We start from the raw sequence: 13,478 nt of genomic DNA, 5'->3' as shown, positions 1-13,478 counted from the left end.
TAAGCCACCATCTGTGTGCTAGGGGCTCCAAATTTGTACTTCTAGACCTAACATCTTCTCTTGTACACAGATTTATAGTTCTTACTACATGTTAGATAATCCATCTTCTACTCAGCAATTTAAAATATGAGCTCACTGTCTCCCTACAAGCCAAAATGCATTTTCATTCCTGGACCTCCCACTCTAATTAATGATATCACCATTTACTCAGTTGCCAAATCTTAGAAAATAGAGCTTCATTTAATTTTTTTTCTCTTTCACTGCCTCATCCTTTTTGTCAGCTCCTCTTCTTCAGTGCTTCTTAATCTCTTTCCTCATCTTTAGTCCTTTTGCTACACTTGGTTCATGGTCATGTCATTTATTACCTTGATTATTGCCATAACCTTCTTGCTAATGTTTCTTCCTGCTATTCATCCTCCAGACTACAGTCATGGTGAGCTTTGTAATGCTTAAATCTCACCATATGACTTCCCAGTTTAAGTCCTTCAGTGAGTCCCCATGTCTTACCTTAGGGCCAGACATGTTTTTCTTTAAAGACACCCTCAACACCGGAAGAGATGAACTTATGCCCTATGTGGAAGTCTTTACAGGAGCTACAAGCACAACATTTCTGCAAAGTTTCTGTATTTTAGTTTAAAAATTTATAATATGTATTTCACTCATTTATATCACTATTCATATTTTCATATTAAGATAAAAGTAATGGGGCTGGGATTGTAGTTCAGTGGCAGAGCACTTGCCTCACACATATGAGGCACTGGTCAGCACCACATAAAAATGAAATAAAGGTATTGTGTTCATTGACAACTAAAAAAATATTTTTAAAAAAAGATAAAAAGTTATGACTTTCCAAAAAAATCATCAAGTAAAATTCATGTTTCAGAAGATAACGTGTATTCTCCAAGCTCTTACGGGAGTATTATTGCCACTTATTGCAGTTTGAGAACAAGGGACCTACAGTTAAAGTAAAAACCATTTTCTACTAAAATTTTCTCAGATTGGGTTTCATTTTATTCCACTATCACCGCATGCACTGCAACCTCTACCATACCAAATCTCATAGTTTGTCAGACATATTTTTCTTCTTTTAATTTGTTTTAATTAGTTACACATGACAGTACAATGATCTTGAAATATCATATATTTGAATCAAATGGGATATAATTTCTCATTTTTCTGATTATACAGGTGACAGAATCACATTGGTCATGCAATCACATATATACCCACAGCAATAATAATGTCTATTTTAATATTTTTCTTTAGTTGTAGATGGACACAATGTCTTTACTTCATTTATTTACCTATTTAATGTGGTGCCTCACGCATGAGAGGCAAGTTCTCAACCACTGATACAAACCCAGCCCCGTATGTACCCTTCTTGATGAAGACTTTTTCTCTGCTTGGAGAGCTCTAACTCAGTCTTTTGTCTTTAGAGTCATTTACTATTCTGATCTCTTTGTGATAACATCCCCACTTTCTTGCTCCTGGGACATCTCCAATAACCCACTTACTTCCATAGAATAATGCCTTCCCTTCTAGCTTGTGCAATTACAAGGACAAGATCATATTTTATTCTCCCTTAGAATAATGTCTGGAATTCAATAACTGGATTGTATGAAAAGGTCAATTCTAAACTCAAATGAAAGTGATGACCTCTAAAAGCATGTGACTAGCCAGTGCCTAACATATTTCAGAGCTGTTGTGGAAGAATTCTTACTTGGGTGGCAAGTTATGCCTAAATATTTGTTATGGTATCATTCAATTTTGATAGTGAAATAGAAGAGCTGAAAACATTTAACATTTAAATCCATTAACACTTTGTTTTTAAACTGAACACATACCTTGAAAATACATTGATCACTTAACCATTTGAAATTTTTCTTATCTTTATCAATGCCACATGAACTTCAATTTCAGAATAGTAAATAACAATCTATTTCAATTCATGATAGTTCATGATAGTCTGTTAATAATAATGTAATGGGCAGGTACTGGGGTTGTGGGTCAGTGGTAGAGCACTTGCCTTGCACGGGAGGCACTGAGTTCGATCCTCAGCACCACATAAAAATAAATAAAATAAAGACACTGTGTCCATCTAAAGCTAAAAAATAAAATTAAATAAATAAATAAATAAATAATGTAATGGGCATACACGTGTCCTACTTTGAAATAATATTCTGTAACTTTTACAATTTTTATCTAAAGTATTGATAATACTTTGGAATTTGCTAAACTTCTTTCTTTGCATTCCAGCTTCCTTACGCTCAGAACTAAATCATCAACATGCAGCTGCAATTGATTTGTTACGGCATAATCATCATCAAGAATTGGCAGCTGCTAAAATGGAATTAGAGAGAAGCATAGACATCAGCAGAAGACAGGTAAGTGAAAATATTCTGTTCAGAAATGATTTCTGAAATATGAGTAAACCGAATTTTCACAATTTTTTGAAAATTATTTTGCAACCAACATCATTTTCACTAGTTACAGTTTACTATGTGTTGAATAGTTTTGTTTTTCAAGGGAAGTAAATGATTCTATTCTATTCAGTATACTGAACACAAAATTATATTTTTTTAACTTTAATTGAATTTTTTGAATTTTATTCACATGTTTGGAAAGTGAACAATGAAATATAATCTAAGAGTAAGGATAATACTACCCCAAAGAACTAACTATCCATGGTGGTGTACTATTTGTGTGTGTGTGTGTTGTCATCGTAGCAGTCAGTAGTCATTGAGGCTAAATATGTCTTGTGCAACCAAGAAACTACATTTTCAGTTTTATTTAATTTTAATTAATTTAAACTTGACTTTAAAAACGTACATTAGGTGGCACAGCTATAGAAGGAGTAGTTGCTCAAGGAGAAAAAGAACAATTTATATTTCTATAGCTTTCTAGCCGAGCTACTGTTTATACTTGTAAAACACTGTTTTCTGACCCAGTGTACTTTCCCTTTAATTAGGTAGTTTGTGAACTTGAATGTGTATATATCTGGATGGATGGATTTTTAGGCACCATGCAATAAAAGCTGTTTTTTATTAGTTTATTAGATTTATGACTTTTACTTTGTCAGTTTTCACCTGTATTAAACGTTCAGACCAAATTTTCTTTTCATTGCTAGGGAGTTTTAGATGCACACTTTATATTAACCATGGAGGCAGATTATATTCTCTTTCAATCGACACTGAAATTGGCAGTATCTAGGCCTACAGTACTTATAGAAAACAGTGACTTTTAGGAAAATGGAAGGTAACTTATTTATCAGATAACTACGAGACCAGCACTAAAGGGGCAAAGTATGATTTAAACACCATGAGATATGTGCATGAGTTGGAGGACTTCTACAGATGTAGATCCTTTTTAGATTAAAGGACAATCATACCAACATTTTACTGCAAGACCATATAAAGCTTACTAAGGAAGAGACTTGTACTCTATTCTCAGCTCTACCATTGATTACAAATTACCTTTGGCCAAATTATCTCTTAGGTATTGGTGTCCTTATTTATAAAAAGAGAGAGCTGTGCGTTTGTGATCTTTTACGTCTCTTGCAGCCCTGATTTTATTGAAATTGTAACCATAGAAGTATTTCTTAGATATAGGGAAAGAGAAGGAGGGATTGATGTTTTTCCATTTTAACAGTTTGCTTTTGAAGTATATGAGAATGATTACATTTAGCATGCTAGGATGACATTTTCCTTCCTTCCTTTAAACACAGAAAGCCAATAGGTAAAAAAAAACTTTTCAGAATTATTTGTGTTTTACAGAATAAGGAGCACATGTGTAGAATAACAGATCTGCAGGAGGAATTACGGCACAGAGAGCATCACATCTCTGACTTGGATAAGGAGGTACAGCACCTTCATGAGAACATAACTGCCCTCACCAAAGAATTGGAATTTAAGGGGAAAGAAATCCTCAGAATACGAAGTGAATCTAACCAACAGATGAGGTATGCTGATAATTACAACAGAAAGAATATACAGTATTATCTAAAGGATGGTTGCAGTGATATTTAGAAATATGTGCCTATTTTTGCAGCTACATGGACTTTTAGTAAGATATTGAAAACCACTTTTTCTTTATTTGACGACTATGTTATAACCCAGAATATAGATGAAATGTTTGTATTTTGAATTATATATATTATGTATTCACTAACTTTGGAAATTGTGTACATAATTAACTAAAGTCTTTTAAAAATGTTATTAGTAAAAGCATTAAAGGAGACAACTTTAACATAAGCTAGAAGATTAGTCACTTAAATTAGGCTGTTTATGTTACGTTTTCATATATTTTCCAAAAAAATTCAATTCTGGTAGAATATAGAAAGTATTGAAAGCTCGACTTCAGAATAACATTTTCTTAACTAAAAATAAATTAAACAGGTTGCATGAACAAGATTTAAACAAGAGACTTGAAAAAGAGCTGGATGTCATGACAGCAGACCATCTCAGAGAGAAAAATATCATGCGGGCAGATTTTAATAAGACTAACGAACTACTCAAGGAAATAAATGCAGCTTTACAAGTGTCGTAAGTCATATTATGTTAAAGAAAATTCATGTTTAGATAATAAACTGAGGAACATTGTTTCTAAGCTCTGATTAGCTACTCTTTTGAATCTAATAAAATGATACTTAAAAAGGAAGAATAAGATGGTAATTGTAGTGTGATACGTTCTTTCATTAGGATAAGGCAGTTAAATGATTTTGTTTCATCAGCTGCTATTGCTACATTTCTTCCAAGACAATACTTACTATAAGAATGTCCCTCACAGGACACTGATATTATGGCAACAACTCAAAATATATTCATTATGTATGTTAAGTAAAAAAACCATATTATGGTCAATAGGAATGTCATAATACTATGCACACAATAATAATACATATCTTATAAAAATAAAAATATCCTAAAAAACAAATACAAACTTTGGGGAGTAGAATAGGAGGTACTAAGGGTGGGAAAAACTTTTTCTTTTAAATAATCCTCTAGGTATTGCTAGAATTTCTACAACAAGCATTTAATTGTTCTACAATTTTAAAAATCCGTAATGGAAAATCATTACTAATGACATTACTACTGATAACATGGTAAATCCAGTGTTGTTAAAATCAAAATTTCTAAACATTACTTAGTATTCCTTAAAAAATATTTTTAACCACTTCTAGATACTTATAAACTGGGCTAGTTAAGGCAACTTGTATTCAGTTCATCTTTGTGACCTAAAGCCTGGTCCACTTATAGGTTATTTTAGAATTAACTAACTCTAAAATCCCTCTGATGGCTTATTCACCTTATGTCTCTCCTCTTCCAATTTTTAAAAGTTCATATACCTATATTTCACATTAATAAAATCATAATTAGTGACTAATCCCATTACCCTTAGAGTCGAAATCAAACTTGAACTTAGTTCCAATAGACCTTATTCCGCATCATCAAATAACAGCTCTAGGCTTCTTGGTGACCATGTCCTGAGCTACTTTCCTCCCTCACATGCTTCTGCCATGATATGCTGCCTCATCTCAGGCCAAAGCAATGGAGTTGGCTGACTCTGGACTGAGGCCTCTGAAACTTGCCGGGAACTGATGCTTTGCAGTGCTGGGGGGCCTTTGTGTCCATTAGGCAAGTGCAGTACCACTGAGCTGCGCCTCCAGCCCTGGGTCAGTTTTTTCTTCACACTTGCATACAGGAACTCCCAATAATGGGAAACTCATGGAATAGCCCCAAGTAAAGGTTTACATTATCAACTCAACAAAAAGGGGTGGTTTAGGGCTTCAATGGGAAAATACGGAAGATTCCTTTTGTAAGGTCTTCACTTAGCAACTAGATGGCCATCTTAAGTGACAGCCGCCATTTTAAGAAAACCTTTGCTTTCTTGCCCAAGGGCCTTTCTGAGAAAGGCTCACCACTCCCTCTTACCAACCCAACCCTTCAACCCAACCCAACCCTAAGGCATATCACCACTCCTTCATACCAACTCCACCCTTAACCGCCTGCCTTAGGACCCGCCTGTCTCTAATCCCTGAACCTGCCCCATAGAATTCCCAAACCTCAAGCCCCTATTGCCTCTCTCATCTATGGAGAGATGTGCCTTTATCTGTCAACTCTGACAAATAAACTCTTGTGTGTATCTCTAAAAAATAATAACAATAATAACAGCTCTATGTCCTGTCTGCTGTCTTTTGTATCAGCCAAGCCAACTTTCTCAGTTTCCTTCTAAGAGTCTCCTGTGTTGTCCTCTAAAGTCTGGAATAACCACCTATATTCTTACTATCTGATTACCTTCCTCAAAGCTAAAATGTCTTCTCCTGTTTCATCCATGTCAGCAATTCAGTCAATATTGTTACTTATATAAGTGCAAGCGCGCTACATTCTCTCTCTCTCTCTCTCTCATAAAAGACAGACCACTGGTCATTGGCATTTACTTGCATGTCCTCTGAGGTGAGGTGCTCTTTCTGTTGGACACAGTCATAATCTTCACATCAGTAGGCACTCAGTGAATGGTCATGAATGAATTTTTTGAAGATTCCCCATCATATTAAAGTTTTTGAAGGTTTACTTTTTGAAGTTTCCCTTGAAATCATGAGAGACTTAGGTTATTATTTCCTTGATCACAGTAATTTTGATGATTGCTATTGTTACAATTTTTAAAGCCTTTTGAGCCACAGTAAAAGCTCAAATATCTGCCTTGAAGAAGAGGTTATAACCCCATGCATTCCACAGAAATGAGAAGCAATAAACCTCTATGATGTCACTATCGCTGTTTCTAGCCTCATTTTGTTTACTGGGCAGAGACTGAAATCTTGCCATCCCCTTCTTCCTACTCTGAAAAAAAAAAAAACAAAACATGCTCACAAAAAGAAAACACTTTTGTCTGTGTGTCCTATCCCCTTGAGAAGGTTAATTTATAAAAAGTAAAGTTTGTGTCAAATGAATATTGAATACTTGAGCTTCAGCCAATATAACAGAAACTGAATTTTTAATTTCATTTTAATTAATTTGAATGTAAATAGCTTCATATCAACTAGTGACTACTATATTAGCACAGTTTTTAAAGTTTTGGACACTTCTGGCCACATTCTTAAATGTAGCCCTCTTGGATCTGCTGAGTAGTTTGTAGTTGGGTAATGAGCAGAGACAGTCCTTCCTAGTTTGTGGAGCTGGAGAAAGAAGATCTGAACCATTCCCAGCCTGTTCCAAAGGACTAGGGTCACCTTTTGAAGTTCCTAATTAATGCCTAGGTTTTAAAACTTCAAAATCAGGAAAACCCATGGATTCTTTTTTTTTTTTTTTTAAATTTTTTAATATTTATTTTTTAGTTTTCGGTGGACACAACATCTTTGTATGTGGTGAGCACACTACCGCCTGAGCCACATCCCCAGCCCCAACCCATGGATTCTTAGAAGGTGTTGGTGAAGGGCTCAAAGCAATGTGGGTCAATCTTTTAGGCCAAAGCATGGAGCTGAGGAAACTCTGAAGCAGCTGCAAGTTGCTTCCTCCTGTTGCTGCCCCAGCTCCTGCTGGACTCCAGGGAAGAATGGGTTGTCTCTTATGGAATGATTATTGGAAATCTTCTTCTATAATGTTGGGTATTAAAGTCCTTTTAGATTTTCGGACAGTTTTATAAAAATTTTATTTTCTTTAGTATATTGTATCTATTTTAATAAGAACCTTTGTATATAATTAAAATGTCTTGTTTTTTGTTTTAATGAGAGAACAGGCTATTCAATTTTACCTAAATGATGTATTATGGCAGATCTTTATTGTGCAAAAAAAACAAATGGATTAGAGATTATTACTGATTGTTTAGGTTTACTTTACATTCACTTCTTACTGTACTGAACAAAAAAAAATCATTTCCTTATGAAAGAAATGTTGAATCTGTACTTGGACTTTAAATAGGTCAGTAATTGCTAATTAAAATAAAACACTCTACCATACCATAATTACTTATTATTTAAAAGTTTAGCTCCTTTTATCTATGATACCACAACAATTTTGTTTGATTTTTATTATTCAGGTGGTTTTCATGAATTTGTGGAAAGTGAGGAAGTAGTATTCTAGTCCTATTGTTGTAAATCAGAGTCTTTGCTCTGAGTTTTTTGGAAAAGTTCATTATTAAAATGCTTAAGTACTATATTTTCTTTACTTGGCATAATAGATTTCTTTCATCTCTATAAACTTAAATTCTAGAATACATACGTGCCTCCTAATATTGTTGTTTAGCTCTAAAGCCTTAATTCACTGCTTTTTTTTTTTTTTTTACAAAAAAAAAATGGAGCCACCATTTGACCCAGCTATTCCCCTTCTTGGTCTATTCCCTAAAGACCTAAAAAGAGCATGCTACAGGGACACTGCTACATCGATGTTCATAGCAGCTCAATTCACAATAGCAAGACTTTGGAACCAACCCAGATGCCCTTCAATAGACGAATGGATTAAAAAAATGTGGCATTTATACACAATGGAGTATTACTCTGCATTAAAAAATGACAAAATCATAGAATTTGCAGGGAAATGGATGGCACTAGAGCAGATTATGCTAAGTGAAGCTAGCCAATCCCTAAAAAGCAAATGCCAAATGTCTCCTTTGATATAAGGAGAGTAACTAAGAACAGAGTAGGGACGAAGAGCATGAGAAGAAGATTAACATTAAACAGAGATGAGAGGTGGGAGGGAAAGGGAGAGAAAAGGGAAATTGCATGGAAATGGAAGGAGACCCTCAGGGTTATACAAAAGAACATACAAGAGGAAATGAGGGGAAAGGGAAAAATAATACAAGGGGGAGAAATGAAGGTCAATAGGGGGGGTAGAGAGAGAAGAAGGGTGGGGAGGGGAGGGGAGGGGGGATAGTAGAGGATAGGAAAGGTAGCAGAACATGACAGTCACAAGTATGGCAATATGTAAATCAATGGATGTGTAATTGATGTGATTCTGCAATCTGTATATGGGCTAAAAATGGGAGTTCATAACTCACTTGAAGCAAAGTGTGAAAGATGATATATCAAGAACTATGTAATGTTTTGAACAACCAACAATAAAAAAAAATAAAATAAAAAAAAAAAAAAACATAACGGGGGGACTATTTCTGGTGAAATATTTTGTACAGGTTTTTAGGCATTCAGATCCTATGCCTTTTTTGTTCATTGACTGTACACATTGACCTACATATTCCCAAGACAAAAAAAAAAAAAAAAATCAGGGCATGTATGCCTGTTGAGAATCCAACAGTGACCCTTAATTAGTAATTTTATGTGTTCTACTTCTCCTTTCTATTCTGTCTTTGTGTTACTTTTAATGGGAATCTTTAATTTAAATAGAAGGTTGTGTGTACATGTATGGTCCCCTCAAGGAAATGTTTTCCAGGCTTTAATCATTCTTTTTTTTTTTTTAGGAGAGAGAGAGAGAGATTTTTTTAATATTTATTTTTCAGTTTTCAGTGGACACAACATCTTTAGTTTTTATTTTATGTGGTGCTGAGGATCGAACCCAGCACCCAGCGCATGCCAGGCGAGCGTGTTACCTCTTGAGCCACATCCCCAGCCCCAAGCTTTAATCATTCTTATACAAACTTTAGGCATTTGGTCCTTTCTGGCTACCTATACTATTATTTTTTAAATACTTTTAAGTTATTCATTTTGACTTAAAAATTTAACAGGATAATATTTGATATTCCTGTGGTAGCACTATAGTAAAACTATGATCACTATTGAAAACAATCTTACCCATTCTCTAAGTAGGAGTTAAACTCTAATTGTGCAAATGTAAATTCTGTGAAAATAAAATAGTTCTATTCTAGCTAGCCTTAATGCTCAGGGTCTGCCTGAGTGTTATAAAATGGAGTAAAAGCATATGTTAGAAGACCAGTTATGATATATAGAACCAAACAGGCACTCTCCTTCATATGATCAGAAAGATTAAAGAACAAACAAAGAATCATTTCATAACCAGTCAGTCAGTCATAGCTGGTCTTGGAGAAGCCACGCTGGTTTAGAGAGCTTCCTGGATACCTGAAACAAGGGAAAATGTTGATTAGGGTTGGCTTGAAGTACATACCATAAGAGAACCAAGATTTCTCTCCATTTGAATATTGAAAATAATAATTCTAGAGGTAGATCTGCAAGTTAAATCTGTATCCTATTACTCGTTCTCTCCTTTAATGCTTTCCCTTTTGTATTTATATAGCTTTTTTTTCTGATCCATCATTTTTTCTCTTTAATATCCAGGCACCTTTTTATTAAAATGTTTTGGAAATGTAAAGATAGTTTGTGGAGGGGATTAACTGTGATAATTCTGTAGGTAATGAATGTTTATGCTCAGTAAGAACATGCACTAGAATGTAGGTTCAGCACAGACCTTTATTATGCAGTGAAGGAGGTTCAGAGGTTTCAACTGATTTATATTCACTTTACCTTAACTTCTCATTGCACTAGAAATAATAGTTTTAAATAATAAATAATGGAACTAAAAAGAAATAATAGTTTTAAATAAGGCTGTCAATTTAGCTTTTTAACTACCATTTATATCAAGTATTCTTATTCAGTACAGGAAGCAAGTTTTGTACTTTGCTTGTAGTGATTAAAATAAAGTACTCCAGTGACATCTTGTGGCTACCCCAGCATAAAGCCCAAATGTCATTTCCTTGAAGAGATAGTATTTCTTAACCTTCCTAAAATCATTGCCCACAAAATACGTAAGAATAAACCCTTCCATATCATGATGTAATGGAGGGCCACTTTGCGCGAGCTCAGAGAATCACATTAGTTTTCTCTTAGTCTGCATTGTCCCAAAAGAGTAAAAGTATAGATAATAAAAGATCCTTAGGTGGTTATTTTCTAACCCCATGTTCCTCATCACCCTTAGCCCTCCACACATGACAGATTAGAGCTTCAGTCAAGGCTAGGTAGGTAGCCAAATGTGTTATCTTCAAATCTTTAGCTTAGACTGAGTTGAGGAGGGCTTTTACTCCTAGTACCCTTCTGGTATTTGAGAATAGTGATGCAGGGATAGATCACTGGTTTCTAGATAATCATTTAGAAGTCACTCAATATTTATTGAGTGAATAAACTTTTCTATGAATCTTCATTACCCATGACTTAAGCTTAAATTCTGTCCTTTATATTCTGAAAACAATAAAAATGTTTAATAATTCTAATTATTTATATTTTCTAAAGCTGAAAGTGCTTTTTTCTTTCAAAACAAGCCAGAAGTTTCCATTTACATTCATTTTAATCTGCCCTGTCCTATTTCTCAGACCTCTGATTTATTCTTCAGTGGCATTCAATCTTATTGCCATCTTTTACCATTCAGGGAAAAAATAGGCCTACAAAGAAAGAAGATTCTTCTTTTACTTGAAGAACCTTTTTTTTCCCACTGTTATTTGTATTGGCTGATATAGAATTTTTAAACTGCATTTCTCATAAATAAGGAGAGAATGATGTCATATATGTGTGTCTTTTCATTTCCATTTCTGTGTATATTTTCTTGTTCCTTTTATATATGTCACCAAACCTTATGTCATCTCACAATATTGTATTTATGGTAACTGAGCCCAATAGTAAACCTGTATTGCTAGCATTAAACCCATGTTTGTTAGGTTAGTATCATTCAGCATGTCATTTCTTTTGCAGACTTCACCTCACCTTACTTCACTTCATCTCTGGATATTCTTCAGTGACTTAAAATGAGCAAATTCTTCCAAAAGCAACCTGCAAAGCATTAAATGTTATCTGTCCCTGCAAAGCTGTTAATATAACACTATATATAGCTCTTGAGGCAAATCATATGATTAGGTTTGAAAGTTTTTTTATTACAAAAAAAGGGTTTTTTTAATTTTTGTGTTCCTTTACCTGGACTAATTGGAAACTAGGTTATTACAAAAAGATGTGTTTGAGTCATATCAATGAGCTAAAGGTTTTCTTGTTTTTAGACTAGAAGAAGTGGAAGAAAAATATCTAAAGAGAGAATCAAAACCAGAAGATATACAGATGATTACAGAACTAAAAGCCATGCTTACAGAGAGAGACCAGGTCATAAAGAAACTAATTGTAAGATATTTTATTTTTGGTATAGCCCTGTTATTTATCAATAGACTGTTGTTTGAGAAAACGTGGGGAATATTTTTAAGTAATTCTAAATGAAAACGAAAAGTACAGAATATCTCCATTGCATACTGAACGTTTAACATGTCAAGTATTAAATATGTCATTACCACTAAACACTTAATATACCAGTGAAGTATATCTATGTATGTGTATTATACATATAGAATTAGAACTGGCTGGGAAGGAACAGTTAACACATCCATGCACAGTTTAGGAAATCATGTTAATTTCCTAAACTGTGTTCCACCACACACTGATCCAGAGATGCTATATAAAAAGGATTCCATGGTCTCTTATGGACTCAATAACATAGAGGTGCCAAGGGCCCTGAGAAGGGTGTCTGGGAAGAAAATACAGATTGAACAATAAATAAATGTCCTTCAATAAAGCCATTTTTCCTTAAGGATGAAAAAATATACAAGTGTTTTAAAATTTATAAAACATTTCAGAGTCTTCTAAAATGATATGTCAATAATTAAAATACTGCTTTTTACTGCTACTAGTAAATGAACATTTTTAAAAGTAAAACAAGAAATAGAATCCTAATCACTGTACATGTTCATTGATTTATTCAACTAAAATCTTTAGATATTAACATACAAAGAGAGCATTGAGAGTAGCATTTATTTCTTAAGTCCTTTTATTAAAAGTATATTTCTTGGGCTGCAGTTGTGGCTCAGTGGCAGAACACTTGCCTAGCACGTGTGAGTAACTGGGTTCAATTCTCAGTACCATGTACCAATAAATAAAATAAAGGTCCATTAACAACTAAATATGTGTGTGTGTGTGTGTGTGTGTGTGTGTGTGTGAGAATTTAGGAGACTCGTCCTGTTTTCTGGATCTAGAAGTACCGCTGAAAACAAGAGGGTAGATTAGGTTCCATAGATGGAACTTGGGAGGAGGCCTTGGGTAAATAGTGTGGTACACTGCTTCTATCCACCAATCACCCAGTGTTGTAAGCATCATACACATGAGCACAGTCTTCATAGATAGCTCTATCTTATAGCTTTAGACTCATGGAAAATTACTATCTTTTCACACATGCAATTAGCAGTTTTGATAAATATATTTTGTGGTCCATAAAGTAGCTATTGGTTTTCCAGTTCTTACTCAGGAGGGGTATTACAGAAGCATAGTTTATCTTCACAGAAGGGTAGGTTTTAGGCATTAAAGAATAAAGAAACTTTCCAAAGCAACATAGTCAGTCACTAGCAGGGCCAGAAATGCAGCCAAGATTGTTTCACCCTCATGAACACCATAGTTCTGTAAGACTTAAATGACAGTCAGTAGTAAATAAGAGGAAGATGAAGGATCTAGTACTGCTAGATTCCAATAGAATCTAGTTCTACTAAAGCACAACCCT

The 13,478-nt window shown here is 34.3% G+C and overlaps 1 protein-coding gene across 8 annotated transcripts in view; it reads left to right on the top strand.

Moving 5' to 3' along the window:
• Positions 1–13,478, top strand: part of Fam184a (family with sequence similarity 184 member A) — a 140,723-nt gene that overhangs the window by 120,949 nt on the left and 6,296 nt on the right. For 6 of the 8 annotated variants that reach the window (XR_006856719.2, XM_046467018.2, XM_046467021.2 and 3 more), the window contains exons 12-15: positions 2,257–2,384; positions 3,774–3,958; positions 4,395–4,541; positions 11,941–12,058. Coding sequence is in view for 7 of the 8 variants with exons in the window: in XM_046467018.2 (XP_046322974.1) it covers positions 2,257–2,384; positions 3,774–3,958; positions 4,395–4,541; positions 11,941–12,058 (578 nt within the window). In the remaining variant the exon portion in view is untranslated. The remainder of the gene's footprint in view (positions 1–2,256; positions 2,385–3,773; positions 3,959–4,394; positions 4,542–11,940; positions 12,059–13,478) is intronic. The other 2 variants (XM_058586245.1, XM_058586246.1) reach the window with 1 other exon arrangement.

Source organism: Marmota monax, unplaced genomic scaffold (assembly GCF_021218885.2).
Source record: "Marmota monax isolate L192 unplaced genomic scaffold, Marmota_monax_Labrador192_F-V1.1 WCK01_AAM20220418_F8-fsc00140, whole genome shotgun sequence".
NCBI classification, from domain to species: domain Eukaryota; kingdom Metazoa; phylum Chordata; class Mammalia; order Rodentia; family Sciuridae; genus Marmota; species Marmota monax.
This window is presented reverse-complemented; position numbering and strand designations above follow the sequence as displayed.